Consider the following 16,451-nt stretch of genomic DNA (forward strand, 5'->3'; position numbering starts at 1 on the left):
CAGGGGAGCTATGTCGTGAAAAATGCGAGCTCAAATCAGGCGAAAACCCAGAAACAGCGAAGGAATAACCAGACCTGCATAGGGCTTCTTTAATGATCATCATATGGTAATGAAAGTTAATGATCATCATATGGTAATGAAAGTTAATGATTATCATGGTAATGAAAGTTGTAGATTTGCAGCCACAGCCGATGTACACCAAGACCCCCTGCACGGAAATCCGCCCGGCCGCATGCCATTTGATAAAATGTCCGGACGCAAATATATTTCCTTCTCATGGCTAGGATGATGGAATTGATAATGGGGAATGTATTTGGAAATGTTTCATTCAACAATGCTGACTATATGTATATGACTACTAAAATGAGAAACCCAGCCCAGCCCAGCCTAGCCCAGCACAACCCATCCCAGCCCAGCCCAGCACAACCCAGCCCAGCCCAGCCCAGAACAACCCAGCCCAGCACAACCCAGCCCAGCCCAGCCTAGCCCAGCACAACCCAGCCCAGCCCAGCCTAGCCCAGCACAACCCAGCCCAGCCCAGCACAACCCAGCACAACCCAGCACAACCCAGCCCAGCCCAGCCTAGCCCAGCACAACCCAGCACAACCCAGCCCAGCCCAGCCCAGCCCAGCCAGTGTGAGTAGTGGGACTCACGGCAGGTGAATGAGCATGGTTGCTGGGATGCTCTGCAGCTCCTCCTTGGTGATGCTGCTGAAGTAGTCTGTCCTGTTCTGCTCCAGCGTATGGAACAGCTGACGTGCAGCACAGCCGATCTGAGAGCAGAAGAAGCCGGTTGGCAGGGCATGACACAGGGGACTGTGTGGGCGTTAGAAGACGGAGCGTAGTGTGAGGGCTGTGACATGCCCACCTGTGTTTTGTCCAGCCAGCCAGAGGACTGAGAGAGGGCCTCCACGCTTTCCATGGTCTCGTTTTGGATCAGGCTGTCAATCATCTCACAGGTCACGCCCTGTATAGCCTGACCAAGCATCCTGCTCAGAGACATGGCCGTCAGTTTACAGGAAGTGCTGACAGTTACCAGGACCTTGTATTCACCAATTCATCTATTCTATGGCATATCTACACATAGAGACAGTCTATTCTATGGCATATCTACACATGGAGACTGTAATAGACAGATATCCATCTATTCTATAACAAATCTACACATGGAGACTGTATACAGATATGTGTCTCTCTCTAAACTATAAAATGAAACTAATGTGTGGTGCTCACACTAGCGTGGGGTGAAGTGTCGACTCATGGGTTGACCCAGTTTGGTCAGTGACAATGAAAACAGCAAGTGTGAACATCAGTGAGTAGATCATGGTCCATGCAGGACTAGTGTGAACATCAGTGAGTAGATCATGGTCCATGCAGGACTAGTGTGAACATCAGTGAGTAGATCATATCCATGCAGGAATTAGTGTAATTTTAAATGCTGGACGCTCAGTTTCCGACCACAATCTCAGCCAAGTTTAGACCGTGAGAGGCATTGGGGGGGGGGGGCATTACACAGGAGTCATAAAACATTTTCTCTAAATGTTCAGATGTGAACAATAAACACAAATTCAATAAAGAAGAATAAGATGACCATTACACCTGTATAGAATACTGCACACTTCTAAAAATAAGATGACCATTACATCTGTATAGAATACTGTGCACTTCACCTGTATTCTAGCACACCTGAGCGGGTCCAGACCACATCGGCTCTGTATGCATCAGGCACCGGCCTGTGGCTGCACTCCAGCATCGCATGTCCACTTGGCGCCTCCAGCTGCTCTATGGAGGTGAGCCGGGCCCGGCCCAGGGTGCTCAGGGACAGGCTGGACAGCAGCGGCGCGGGGACGCTCAGAACCAGCGCCGACACGTTCACAGAGCTGCGCATCTACACACATAGCCAGCAGGAGGCAGCAGAAAGCAAAGTTAACACCACAGCTACTGTATGTGTCCCTGTAACTCCCGAGAAACACAAGGGGCTTATCAGACTGTCACTGTGTTATAATCACTCATTAGGAGGTGGTGGGGAATGAAGTGAATGAATAACTGCTATCTCTTGACTGGGTTGAGTGAGAGGATCACTATAGTATAGTGAGGAGGTGGCCATGCCCTGGGTACTCTAGCGATGGGTAGATGTTGTGTTTTTCATTGAGTTGAATGCAATGTTTCAGATAGCCCCTTGTCCAATGTCCACGGTCCATCTCACCCCCTTCAGTAGCGCCATCCTCTGCAGAGTGGACATCATCTGGCTGACCCTCTCCAGCCGCTCCCTCTCCTCCCCCCTCAGGAGCTCCTCGCCAGGCAGGGTCTGGAGCTCAGAGCTGGCCACACCACGCGCCACCGTCCCCAGAGACAGCAGCACAGAGCTGGAGATCTGATACAGCAGCAGAGGGGTGGAGAGGAGAGAGAGAGAGAGAGAGAGAGAGAGAGAGAGAGAGAGAGAGAGAGAGAGAGAGAGAGAGAGAGAGAGAGAGGGAGAGGAGAGGAGGAGAGGAGAGAGAGAGAGAGAGAGAGGGAGAGAGAGAGAGAGAGAGAGAGAGAGAGAGAGAGAGAGAGAGAGGATAAAGAGAGAGGGATAGGAGAGGAGAGAGAGAGAGAGGATAAAGAGAGAGGGATAGGAGAGGAGAAAGAGAGAGAGAGGGATAGGAAGAGAGGAGAGAAAGAGAGGGGGAAGGAGAGAGGGATATGAGAGAGGAGAAAAGGCAAAGAGTGAGAGAAAAGATAAGAGGGAAAAGAGAAATTAAAAGTGGAAGAGAAACAAACGAGGGAGGAATAGAGGACAGGAGGGAGGGGAGATGAGAGGACAGGAGGAGGAATAGAGGACAGGAGGGAGGGGAGATGAGAGGACAGGAGGAGGAATAGAGGACAGGAGGAGGAATAGAGGACAGGAGGAGGAATAGAGGACAGGAGGAGGAATAGAGGACAGGAGGGAGGGGTGGGGAGATGAGAGGACAAGAGGAGGAATAGAGGACAGGAGGGAGGGGAGATGAGAGGACAGGAGGAGGAATAGAGGACAGGAGGAGGAATAGAGGACAAGAGGAGGAATAGAGGACAGGAGGAGGAATAGAGGACAGGAGGGAGGGGGAGATGAGAGGACAAGAGGAGGAATAGAGGACAGGAGGAGGAATAGAGGACAAGAGGAGGAATAGAGGCTGTTTGTGATTGTGATTGTATCATTAGTTTTGCATAAACAAGCACAGGACAAGGTCAGACACAAGGTCGGGAACTTCGAGTGTTTATTTGAATATGTAAATCCCTTCCAGCTCAATCTTTGCATAGGTTATATAAAACCTTATGCAGATGTGGACGTTCCTGATGTATTCAAATTAGTATATGTCTCACAAAGTAAAGTAACAAACTATAACCTCATTCAATTTACAATTAAATCTCAATAATGTATTATGAATGAATAGTTTCATGTTAAAACTAGGGATCAATAAAGTATCTATCTATCTATCTATCTATCTATTTATCTATCTATCCATCTAAAACCTAAAGTCTGATACTCCCTCCATCTCTCCCTTGCACTAGCCTCACCTGGGTCTTCAGCAGGGCCTTGGCCAGGGTTTTGGCCTGGAGCAGCTCCTGAGGGTTCTGCTGAGGCTGGGCAGGGTGCTGGCCAGAGCCTGGGCTGAGAAGCGGGTCAGTCTGGAGAGGGGGAGATGCAGGACAGCTTGAGCCAGAGACTCCCAGGGGAGCTCAGGGCCTGGGAGCAGCGTGACCCCGAGGAGAAGAGCACCTCACAAAGCTGCCTCTTCAGCTGTGGAGGAGGAGAGAGGGAGGAGGAGGGAGAGAGGGAGAGGGGAGAGGGAGGGGAGGAGAGGGAGGAGGGAGGAGGGAGAGAGGGAGGAGAGGGAGACAGGGGAGAGGAGAGGGAGGGAGAGGAGACAGAGGGGGAGAGGGAGAGGGAGGAGAGGGAGACAGAGGGAGAGGGAGAGAGGGAGAGGGAGGGATGTGGAGAGAGGGAGGGAGGGAGGAGGGGGAGGAGGGGAGGGAGGGAGGAGGGAGAGAGGGATGAGGGAGGGAGGAGGGAGGGAGGGGAGGGAGGTGTGGAGAGGATGGGGGAGAGGGAGGAGGAGGGGAGGGGGGAAAGAGGGAGGAGGGGGATGGGGAAGAGAGGGATGAGAGGGAGAGGGATGGGAGGAGAGAGGGAGGAGAGGGAGGAGGAGAGGTGTGTGAATGTGTGTGTGTGTGTGTGTGTGTGTGAGGTGTGTGTGTGCGTGTGTGTGTGTTGGGGTGTGTGTGTGTGTGTGAGTGTGCATGTGTGTGTGTGAGTGTGTGCGTGTGTGTGTGTGAGTGTGCACGTGCGTGGTCGTGAGGTGTGCATGTGTGTGTGTGGGTGAGTGTGCATGTGTGTGTGAGTGTGTGTGTGCGGGGGTGAGTGTGCACGTGTGTGTGTGAGTGTGTGTGTGTGTGTGTGTGTGTGAGTGCACGTGCGTGCATGGGTGAGTCTGCATGTGTGTGTGTGAGTGTGTGCAGGGGTGAGTCTGCATGTGTGTGTGTGATTGCGTGCGTGCGTCGGTGAGTGTGCACGTGCGTGGGTGAGTGTGCATGTGTGTGTGTGAGTGTGTGCGTGGGTGAGTCTGCATGTGTGTGTGTGAGTCTGCACGTGTGTGTGTGATTGTGCCTGCGATGCATTAGAGTGAGTCTACATGTGTGTGTGTGCCCATGCACGTGGAGGTGAGTCTACATGTGTGTGTGTAAGTCTACTACGTGTGTGTGTGTGATTATTACACGTCTGCGTAGGTGAGTCTGTGTGTGTGTGTGAGTCTGCATGTGTGTGTGTGATTGTGCACGTGCGTGGGTGAGTCTGCATGTGTGTGTGTGAGTCTGCACGTGTGTGTGTGATTGTGCACGTGCGTAGGTGAGTCTGCATGTGTGTGTGTGATTGTGTGCGTGTGTGGGTGAGTGTGCATGTGTGTGATTGCGTGCGTGCGTGCGTGGGTGAGTGTGCACGCATGTGTGTGATTGCGTGCGTGGGTGCGTGGGTGAGTGTGCATGTTCACCTTTTTGCTGGCTGAATTCTGGCACTCCTCCAGCTGAGACAGTAGACCCTTGCTCATGGTCTTGTTCAGAGACGACACCCCACCATCATAGAAGCAGGCCAGCGAACCCAAGCTGAACCACACCGGGGTCAAAGGTCAAAGACAAGATGGAACTTCAGCACTCATAAATGTGTTAACATAAATACGTCAGCATCATCATTTGATACATACAGACACACACACACACACACACACACACACACACACACACACACACACACACACACACACACACACACACACACACACACCTACATACAGTGCAAACAAATCCACAGGTGGACCTGTAGAGTTATTCCTATAAAGAAGTTTGTATAACGACGTACTCTGAGTCTGTCTTTATTTAGCAACTCAGTACAGCAGCCGAAACCCAGTGCATGAACAAAGCTTCCCTTTACCCATAACCCCGGTACTGATGTCACCTCCAGTTGCTTCAAAATAAAAGCATTCCTTACACCATTATTCCATAATACCACAGACCTACATGAATGCGCGCACACACACACACACACACACACACACACACATTGTTAATGACCAAGAGCAGAGGTGTACCTTGCAGTATGTTGCAGGAGTTCCTGTGTGCTTGAGAAGCATGTTTTGAGTCTGCTCATGAGAGTCCTGCCCAAAGAGGCCTTGATGGCCCCCACCCTCTGGAAGGAGTGAGAGACGCTTTGGCTCCGAAAGAACTGGCAGAGCTGGCAGAGAGACAGAGGGATCGGCAGAAAAAGAACACAGTTGAAATGCTCTTCTTGCAAATGCCTACTATCTTCCACTGGTAGTCAACTGACCACCGTATAAAGTAAGTACATTTTATTATAAGTAACTTATATACATTTTATTTTTTATTTTAAAACGCATTTTCTAGCACAGAGCTTACTCAATTATAGGCCTATGTCCTACTGTATCTGAAGTTAAATGCACCCTTAAGTTGACCTTAACGTTAGTTTTCCAAAATCATTTTGATGGCCATTATCTGAGCGGCTCTCTGTAGGCGATTACTGACCTAGCAGGGTAGGGACCCCCCACCCCCCTACATACTTCTACAGATTGCTGTCCTGTCCTGCTGTGCATTCCTCCCCCACCCCCCTACATACTTCTACAGATTGCTGTCCTGTCCTGCTGTGCATTCCTCAGATCTCATATTGGAGTTATGGATATACTTTGTTGCCAAAGACCAACAGCAAATATTGTTATGTGATGCTACATTAATTAGTTAAGGGTGCCTTATGTGATGCTACGTTAATTAGTTAAGGGTGCCTTATGTGATGCTACATTAATTAGTTAAGGGGGCCTTATGTGATGCTACATTAATTAGTTAAGGGTGCCTTATGTGATGCTACATTAATTAGTTAAGGCCTTATGTGATGCTACATTAATTAGTTAAGGCCTTATGTGATGCTACATTAATTAGGCTGGACATACTACCTGCTTATGTGATGCTACATTAATTAGTTAAGGGTGCCTTATGCTACATTAATTAGTTAAGGGGGCCTTATGTGATGCTACATTAATTAGTTAAGGCCTTATGTGATTCTACATTAATTAGTTAAGGGTGCCTTATGTGATGCTACATTAATTAGTTAAGGGTGCCTTATGTGATGCTACATTAATTAGGCTGGACATACTCCCTGCTTATGTGTTTCAGTTCCTTTTAAGCTATTAAACATGTCGAGACTTTGGGTAAATACTTTGGGTAAATATAAGAATATATGATAAATATTAAATCATTGATAAAAATCCAAATCCAATTATAAACCACCCACCATAATTCATCAATCACAATATTGGCAAGGAAGACTGGTGGCATAGCTTGACTGTCTGGTGAGCGCTCACCTCTTCTGACGGGATAGTCTTCACTTCCTGTGGAGGCAGACGGGACAGGAAGCGTCCCATGATCCTCAGCACCTTGATGTTCAGCCAGGGCTGCCTCTGGGGGCAACGGACACGATTCGGACCTCCTGAAACAAAATGCAACAGCTTTTAACACACACACACACACACACACACACACACACACTCTTACACTCACTCAGTCACCACCTGACATCTGAGAGACACAGAAACACACACACACACACACACACACACACACACACACACACACACACACACTGTTCATACTGTACACCTGTGAATGAACTTAAAGCCTCACAATCACATGGACATACATGTTCACATACAGTGCATACTTAGAGATGAGTTGAACATGAAATCACACTCAGACACACATCACACAGACATGCAGACACACACACACACACACATGGATGCATGTCTGCATGTAAAGGACTTCTGCATGCCAAGGCATGTACACACTCAAACACACCTAAACAGACACAAACACAAACACGTGGACTGTCCAATGAATAGACGGAGTCTATTCATCCTCCTCTCCTCTCGTCCCTCGGCTTGATAACACACATAACTTACTCTCTCCGTCTTCTTCTTCTGGCCCCCTCTTCTCTTTTTTGTCATCCTCCCATCTCTTCCCTCCTTCCCTCTTTTCCTCTCTGCTCTGTTCTTTCTCCCCCCTCTCTCCGATCCCTGACTGGTTACGGTCTGTCGGCAAACTCTTCTCTCCTCCTCCCTCCTTCTCCTTCCTCACTTCTTTCTCCTCCCTCCGTCGGCTTGGCGACTGGTCACTCTCTGGCCAGCTCTTCTTCTCTTTGTCCTCCCCATGTGTTTCCATCATCCCTCCGCTCTCGGACTCCGTACTGTTTTTTCTAGACTTCTCACGCTTCCCCCACCCCCACTCCTCCTCCTTTCTCCTCCATCCTCTGACTCTCTTCATCCTCTCTTTCTCCCTCTTCCTCTCGTTTGACACTCATCCTCCCCTCCTCTTTCTCTTTGTCTGCTACTTTCCCTCCAGGCCTTCCCTTCTCTTTCTCTTTATCCCTCCATCTCTCCTCTCCTCCCTCTGTCTCCTCTTTTCTCTCTCCATCCTTCTCCCTCTCTGATGCCTGGAGCATCGGCATCTTCTGCCCAGGTGTCTGATTCCTGACTTCCTGTCTGCGCACTGACTTCCTGTTTCTTGGCTCCGCCCCCACTTGGCTCTTTCTTTCCTGTTGGTTCCATTTCTTTGAGCTCATAATCTTCTCCTCCTCCCCCTCTTTACCTATTCCAGGCTGCTTCTTTTCTTTCCTGTCATCCTCCACTTCCTCTTCTTTCATATGATCACTCCATTGTTCTTTCACTTCTTGGGAAGATCTAGTGCTCCTACTAGCCCTTTCTCTGGGCTCTCCTGTTGTGACCCCATTAATGGCCGCCATCCCCTGACTCCTTCCTCCTTCTCTCTGTCCTTTCCCCTCTACCACTTCTTTCTCTACCTCTCTCCCAATTTGCCTTTTCCCTCTCTCTTTTTTTGCTCCTTCTAGATCAAACAGGGAAATGGGTTAATTAATATTCACGAATTACAACACAATGGTACATATTTGTCACTTTTTTTCACTCTGTGAATACAAATCAGCAAGAGAAAGTTCTCACCAAAAAACATCTCTGTGTGTACAGCCTTTTTAATGACTGAAATGCCTTTTTAATTACAAATGATGTAACTGAATACATTTGCTGTTTATGTCTATGTTTGATGTAGAGGGCAGTGGTCAAAGGCAAGTGAACTCTTACTGGCCAGCACCACAGAGGGTGGGCGTGAGGCTTTACCTGAGTCCAAGAGGGAGTTTGGGTCGTGCAGAAGCGCTCCCAGTGCTCCAGGCCCACCTGGTGTTGGTTTGGCTCCCATGCTCCAGGGGTGTGGGCGTTTGGGTCTCTGGGCAGGGCTGCTGTGAGTGCAGTTGAACTCATTCTCCAGCACACTGGCTTTCACCCATTCTCTGATCTGGTCCCTCTGCTCCTCTGACAGAGAGCTAAACACTTCACTAAACATCTTCATCCTAAGAGACAGAGAGAGAGAGAGGGAGAGAGATGGAGAGAGAGAGGGATGGAGGAATGGAGGGAGGGAGAAAGGGAAGGAGAGGGGAAGAGGGAGAGAGACAAACAGAAAGAGAGAATGAGAGGGAGGGAGATACACATTCGCACACATATGTTTACATTCACATAACACACACACACACACACACATAATCCCACAAACAGACACACACACACACACACACACACACTGTTATGACCAGGCGCACTGGCCACAACATAGAATGACAAAAATGTCAATTGGGCTCGTTTTGTCTAGGGGTCTATTTAAACAATGGGGTAAATTAAAAAAAAAAAAAAAAACAGAAAAAGTGATTTTAACTATAACAGAATAGGACCAACACAGGAAGACCAACAATAGGCGTGTAGCGGAACACAAGTCTTGTCGACTGCACAGCTCCACAGATATTTAAAGGGGTGGCTCCGCCCACTCCTAACAGGTCACACCTGCATACAATTAAGGAGACAGCAACAGTGAAGGAAACAGCACCACCAAAGGTAGAGGAGGGACGTAACACCCCCATACCAAAATGGCGACTCCAGTTTCCATAACAATGCAATAAAGAACAGAGGACAGTGATGCGTGCAACACACTTTCCAAGACAGAAATGTACAGAAAGGCTGTAATCTGAAACATGAACAAACACACAAGACACACAAAACAAACAAATAAAAACACATGACAAAACAGTTACAAAGTAACCGCAGACATGAAAACATCGACTAAGGTACTATTAAATAACGTAACTATCAGCACCAGCTTGATTTTGATGTTAAAAGGCTGCAAGATCAAGCTCCATGCATCACATGCTTTCAAGCACCTTCATGCAGGTTCAAATGGTCTGCGCTTTACCACATACGGACCATTGAAACGGGTAGGGAAAGGAAGTAGGCCACACACTTTATCGCCCTCTTTAAAGTGTCAATCTGTGGATAAGCGCTGGCAAGATTTCTGAAACTTAGATAAAGAATCACAAAAATTGAAATGAACGAGAGAGGACGAGCTTTCTCCCTTTCCCCGGGAAGATGAGATTCAAATTCACTTTAGACACAGAGCATGTAGCAGCGCGGGAACCTTTGGGATTCTTCTCCAAGCGCCTATGGTCTGCTGGCCAGGCACAGCAACCACCCGATGGAGAACTTTAGAACCCACACGATTCCACACATTGCCGCCAGCTAAATCATTGCCCAGTATAAATGAAATGCCAGGAATGGGCAACGATTGACAAACTCCAACAGCAACGCTGCCGGTAATCACACTGGATTTTAAATCAATGCGATGGAGTGGAACGACAGTAAAGCCCATCTCGAAGCCACGGACCAACACATTCTCGCCAGTTTTCATTGTTCGAGACAAAGGTAGAACACCGTGCAAGATGAACGATTGCGCAGCACCAGTGTCACGCAGGATGCGTATTGGAGTGAGGTGTTGGTCACCAGGCAACGACACAAAACCATCGCTAATAAATGGTTCATAGCCAGTCTTCACCACGCTCGATAACTCAGGGCAGGGCAACGCAGAATTTAACTCCGCTGTAATCAGCCCAACGCCTTTCGCGGCTTGTTTCTCCATCAGCACTGGACACTGCCACTAAGTGCCCAGGCCTCTTACAATAGAAACATGCCTGCTCTGAGTGACTGGTAGACTGGACTCCTGTATTAATGAACTGAGACCTAGGCCTTTGCCCGTCTTCGGAAAATACCCTGTGTGTAAGTACAAATTCGTCCGCTAAGACAGCAGCTTCTTGCAGAGACTCGACCTTATGACCTTACGTAGCTACAGCATCAGGCAAGCAGTTTTTAAACTCTTCAACTAAAATCAGTGTTCGTAACTTTTCCTGGCTGTCTATTTCCCTTGATGAACACCACCGATCAAATAACAAACACACACACACACACACACACACACACACACACACACACACAAACAGACACACACACACACACACACACACACACACAGACACACACACACACACACGCTGCACACACACACACACACACACACACACACACACACACACACACACACACACACACACACACACACACACACACACACACACACACACACACACACACATACACATACACACACACACACACACACACACACACACACACACACACACACACACACATACACACACACACACACACACACACACACACACACACAGACACACACACACTTACATCTCAGCCATATGGAGCTGGTCTGGGCTCGGGGGCAGGTCTATGTAGTGGGGGGGCATGTTCTCCAGGTAGGGCCTGGCCGCCCACAGCAGCTTGGACAGGTCCTCTATCGGGACCCACAGGCCATTCTGGATGACGGCTGACCAGGCCACTGGAGAGATGAACGTTTGCATGAAACAGCGCGGCTGCTCCTGGAGGCCGACCCGGACCGAGGAGAAGATAGACAGATAGATGATTCAAGATGGAGAGAGAGAGAGGGATGGAAAGATTGGGAGGAGGAATGGACATGTATCCGTTAGAGAAGGTCTCGGAGGGAGAGGCACGAAAGTAACAGCCACACAACTGAATGAGGTGGATGGGGCGTAGCTACTGACTGTAGAGTTCTTCATGATGTCGATCATCTCGGGCAGAGTGGTGACGTTCAACAGCTGCTCAGTGACATTCTGAGGACATGAAACAGATGACGTGAGCCTCTAGTGATGGTGATGATCCACTGGGAACTACTGTCTGTGGATTGCTATTGAGGTTATGTATCATAACTGATTTAGCACAAAAGAACCCTCCATCTCTCTATATTGACTATTTTGCATAAGAGATACTGCTCACACAACATGTGTGTGTGTGTGTGTGTGTGTGTGTGTGTGTGTGTGTATAACAGGTGTGGTGGAGCAGCGGCAATGTCATCGCCTGACAATCGGTTGCCGCCAGTTCGATTCCTGAACCTGCCATTGCAAGTCTGTGTCACTTTGGATAAAAGTGTCTACTAAATGCCAGTCAATTGTGCGTGCGTGCGTGCGTGCGTGCGTGCGTGCGTGTGTGTGTGTGTGCATGTGTACATGCGTATGTGTCCGTAAGTGCATGTGTGTGTGCGTACAGCGTGTGTATATGTGTGTATGTACATACAGTATATGTGTGTGTGTGTGTGTGTGTGTGTGTGTGTGAGAGAGAGAGAAAGAAAGAGAGAAAGAGAGGGCCATTTACCCAGTCCGCTTCCATGTCAGGCCTGTCCACTGAGCTGTTGGACAGACGTGCCGATCGTGAGGAAGTAAGAGTGGGAAAAGGAGGACTAGAGGAGAGGGAGGACAGGAGAGAGGAGAAGAGAGAGAAAGGGGGGCATCATTTACAGAGCCAGTCCAGCTTCATGTCAGGGCCTGTCCACTGAGCTGTTGGACAGGCGTGCGATCGATGAGGAAGTAAGAGTGGGAAAAGGAGGGGAGAAGAGAGAGAAAGGGTTCTGCGGCATCATCTCCTCCTCTTCCACAGAGCTGAGGACAGAATGAAAGAACCAGTGAAAAAGAAAAAGATGGGCAGTCATGGGCATGCAAAACTGTAAACTGGTAAAGTGCGGTGAAGTACCTGTTGTATGCCGGCTCTGGCATAGCTGGTGGCTGGTGTCCTGCAGTAAGGATTTTGTAAAAACATAAATACAATATGATACAAAATAAAATTTGATTGTGTGTTTGAACGTGCTAGAGTGTGTGTGTGTGTGTGTGTGTGTAGACAGTATTTTCTCACCCATTTTAGAGCACTTGAGCATCTATTAAGAAAGAGAGAAGAGAAAAGAAAAAGAGAAGAGGACAAAAGCAGCGGTCACCACACACTTCACTGGCTGCCCCAGGCTCCTCATTACCCTGGACAGGTTCATTAGGACAGGGGGACAAGGAGGAGTAATGATCCGAGCTGCCCTCGTTCCTAATTATCTCAATTAGTCTGATAGCACTGCTAATCACTGCTGTGTGGATCCCTGGTCAGAGATGCCTCTCAATTACACACAGACTTTAGGGAGCTCATGATTCAAGTGAATGGATATGGTCAAAAAGGTAGACCATAAAATCACAACTGTAAAATGCGAAGGTCATTTTCTGGTATATTACTTTAGATGTATTTTAATACTTTAAGTGTTAAATCACCCCCTTTTCATCTGAAGAAAGTAACCACTACACATTCAACTATTGTCAGAGACGTTTTAGCACTTAATCAAATGGGACCTAGAATATATAAACTCAGAAATAGTGCTAAAATGAACTCTTTAAAGGGATATTCCACCATCTGGGGAATTACACTCATTTTCCACCTCCCCTTGAGTTAAACAGTTGAGTTTTACCTTTTCCCTGGTTCATCCAGCCATTCTCTGAGTCTGGCAGTAACACTTTTAGGTGGAAAATGAGTGTATTTCCCCACATGGTGGAGTATCGCTTTAAGAGTTGATTTGACAGCGTACCAGTTTCTTGGCCATCTCCTTGAACTCTGGGGTCATGCGTGGAATGCCCATCGTGGTGGCGTTGCCCTCGGACATCACGTTGCCCATCATTTCCTGTGACATGACTGCGGAGCGAGGGCATGAACATACACAAACACACATCATCATCTTCACACAAAGCACAAGTACAGTGGAGGTGTGTTATGGGAAATCTGTATCTTGTGTACCTGCGATGGCCAAGTCAGCCAAAAGGAGAAAGACCAGAGCTTTTCCCCTCAGAGTTTGCATCGCGTACTCCAACCTCCCCTCAGTATTCAGAGTGGGACCTAGACAAACATGGTTTGGACTTAGTATCAGAATCGCCAGGATTACAATACCAAACAGACCCTCTACACCAAACCAATGATCGACTTTAGTGTAAAGATCATTATTATCGGTTTATCAACCTAACACAAGCCTATACGTTTATTCTGTCTCCACGCTATGTAATTCAGCCAGCTATCACCCCAGCAGTAGGAGTGGTTCTGTTTGGGAGTGGCTCAGATAGGTGTAAGGAAAGCATTAGAGGCACCTGCTTTCCATGGGGCTTTTAATGGCTAAACCCCATCGCTTACCCACACCCACACACACACAAACACAAACACACACACTGCTTTCCATGGGGCTTTTAATGAAGAGGAGGTGGTTAAACCACGCCTAAATGCTTTTAGGTGCTTGTTTCATGCATCATGTCAAAGTTGCAACATAAAACCCTGTCAGAATGGTTCCGCTGTCGCCATGGTACTGGTCTCCATGTGGACTGAGGCTAAAAGCTGCCCCATCCTGTCTCCCATATGCAGCTTGGAGAGCTTGGGACGTTGGGGCGCCGGCTGCCTGGCAACCCATCAGCTGGGAGCCCTCCCGTGGGAGCCAGTGAGAGCAGACCGAGAAAAACAGTCTTTCATACAAGCCTCAAAGCATTTCTCTCTCCCTCTCTCTCTCTGTGTCTTCTTATGTTTGTCTTTTTCTTTCGTGGGTGGCATGGTCATCTCATTCTGATCTCTCGGACATCCCCGTCCTTTTGTTACCATGGTTTGCTCACCATAAAAGTACACCGTACAAATCAGCTCTATTACAAACATGAAGAGATTGTTTACTTTCCCAGTGAACACGTCACATATCAGCTGTCATACTGCTTCTGTAGCTTTCATATGAACATTACCGTCTCTTCATACGATTAGCTACAGCAATGATGGTCTCATAACCTTTTATGTACAGTACTTCTTAATTACGACAGCATTTCATACTTTAGTCTTCAAACTAGTAAGTGCTTAAGTGATCACTATACTACAGTATATGCAAGACAATAAACACACTGTTAATATTCACTAATGCATTTAAAGGAAAACAAGTCAAATTCCACAAATGTGGCTTAAATTCACATTTGTCAAGGTATTTAAAAGAGCTCAAATGTGGATATTTGCACTTAGCACTTCATTAATTTAGTTTCCATCTTCTCTAGTGAAGCAGAGGAGACTCACCTTTTGCTGTGGGTCCAAGGAGTGAGTGAGTGAGTGAGAGCCTCGCGCCTCCGCAGGTGAATAGAGGAGTGAGTGAGTGAGAGCCTCCGCAGGTGAATAGAGGAGTGAGAGGATGAGTGTGCATGTCTCTTCCAATGTCTTTCTCTCCCTCCCTCCCTCACTCACTCTCTCTCTCTCTCTCTCGCACTCCCTCTGAATGGGTTGGGTAGAACAGGTGTGACAGAACAGGTATATCGGTCAAAGTGAGGAACATGGTCTTCAGATTGTGACCTTTCTGATCTCAAAGTTACTGACATCTACTGTAGTATAAAGTACTGGATAAGTAAGTACTCTTTTGATCCCGTGAGGGAAATTTGGTCTCTGCATTTATCCCAATCTGTGAATTAGTGAAACACACTCAGCACACAGTGAACACACAGTGAGGTGAAGCACACACTAATCCCGACGCAGAGAGCTGCCTGCAACAACAGCACCGCTCGGGGAGCAGTGAGGGGTTAGGTGCCTTGCTCAAGGGCACTTCAGCCGTTCCTACTGGTCGGGGTTCAAACCGGCAACTCTTTGGTTACAAGTCCAAAGCGCTAACCAGTAGGCCACGGCTGCCCCATCTAAATGACATGTAAAATATTGGTTTGAATATTGCTTGCATGATCACATGGAGCCATGGTAATATAGCAACCCTCACTGGCATTAGTCAGAATGACATGCAAAAACGGGGAAAACAGTACAATTAGTAAATCAATTGGTAGGCCATCAATCAATGGGCCTGGTGGTAACTAAAATGTAAAAACTCATGTACAGTTGTGTAGTGTGTAGTACAGTTTAACCTCTATTTTCCATCTGGAACACTCAAAATCACACTGTGTAGCATTCCATTTACAACAGATAGGATAGCCATATATCTGAATTAAGCGAATTTCAGTGCAAAACCACAAGCTGTGCCTATTTGTGTTTCTGCAAACAGTTACACATCTTCATTTTCTCCTGTCAAGTATGGGGTACCTCAAGGGTCAGTTTAGGACCAGTAGTAGTAGGACCAATCTTATTTTGTTTATACATGCTTCCTCTTGGGCACATTATCCAGAAACACTGTGTCTCCTTCCACTTCTATGCTGATGATACACAGCTGTACCTGCCCATTAGTTCCTCTGATCCTAGTATGCTGAATTCCTTAAATGAATGTTTTTGTGACATAAAAAACTGGATGTCAAACAATTTCCTCCAGTTGAATTCTGACAAAACAGAAGTCCTCATCATTGGATCCCAGCACATAGTGAAACAAATGATACCATCCTTAGGTCCCTTTCAATTTTTAGACTGTGTAAAACCTGTTGCAAAGAATCTTGGTGTCTGGTTTGACAGTAATTTAAGCTTTGAACGTCACATCACAAAGCTCATACAGTCTTGTTTCTATCACCTCAGAAATATTTCCAAGATTAGTTCCATCTTAACTTTTAAAGACACTGAGACCATTATACATGCATTTTATTTCTTCCGCCTGGATTACTGCAATAGTCTTTTTTCTTGTCTGAACCAAAAATCTATAAAGAGACTTCAAACTGTTCA

The 16,451-nt window shown here is 47.4% G+C and overlaps 1 protein-coding gene across 1 annotated transcript in view; it reads right to left on the reverse strand.

Moving 5' to 3' along the window:
* Positions 1–14,949, reverse strand: part of otoa (otoancorin) — a 25,205-nt gene extending 10,256 nt beyond the window's left edge. Inside the window, 18 exon segments of the mRNA XM_048260587.1 lie at positions 655–773; positions 869–989; positions 1,671–1,888; positions 2,207–2,374; positions 3,538–3,648; positions 5,007–5,118; positions 5,601–5,743; positions 6,882–7,006; positions 8,706–8,935; positions 11,169–11,359; positions 11,543–11,611; positions 12,150–12,273; positions 12,407–12,433; positions 12,525–12,564; positions 12,684–12,705; positions 13,390–13,493; positions 13,596–13,694; positions 14,889–14,949. Coding sequence (XP_048116544.1) covers positions 655–773; positions 869–989; positions 1,671–1,888; positions 2,207–2,374; positions 3,538–3,648; positions 5,007–5,118; positions 5,601–5,743; positions 6,882–7,006; positions 8,706–8,935; positions 11,169–11,359; positions 11,543–11,611; positions 12,150–12,273; positions 12,407–12,433; positions 12,525–12,564; positions 12,684–12,705; positions 13,390–13,493; positions 13,596–13,656 — 1,985 coding nt within the window. The 5' untranslated portion in view covers positions 13,657–13,694; positions 14,889–14,949.
* Between the last annotated feature and the right edge of the window lie 1,502 nt (positions 14,950–16,451).

Source organism: Alosa alosa, chromosome 13 (genome assembly GCF_017589495.1).
Source record: "Alosa alosa isolate M-15738 ecotype Scorff River chromosome 13, AALO_Geno_1.1, whole genome shotgun sequence".
Taxonomy (NCBI): domain Eukaryota; kingdom Metazoa; phylum Chordata; class Actinopteri; order Clupeiformes; family Clupeidae; genus Alosa; species Alosa alosa.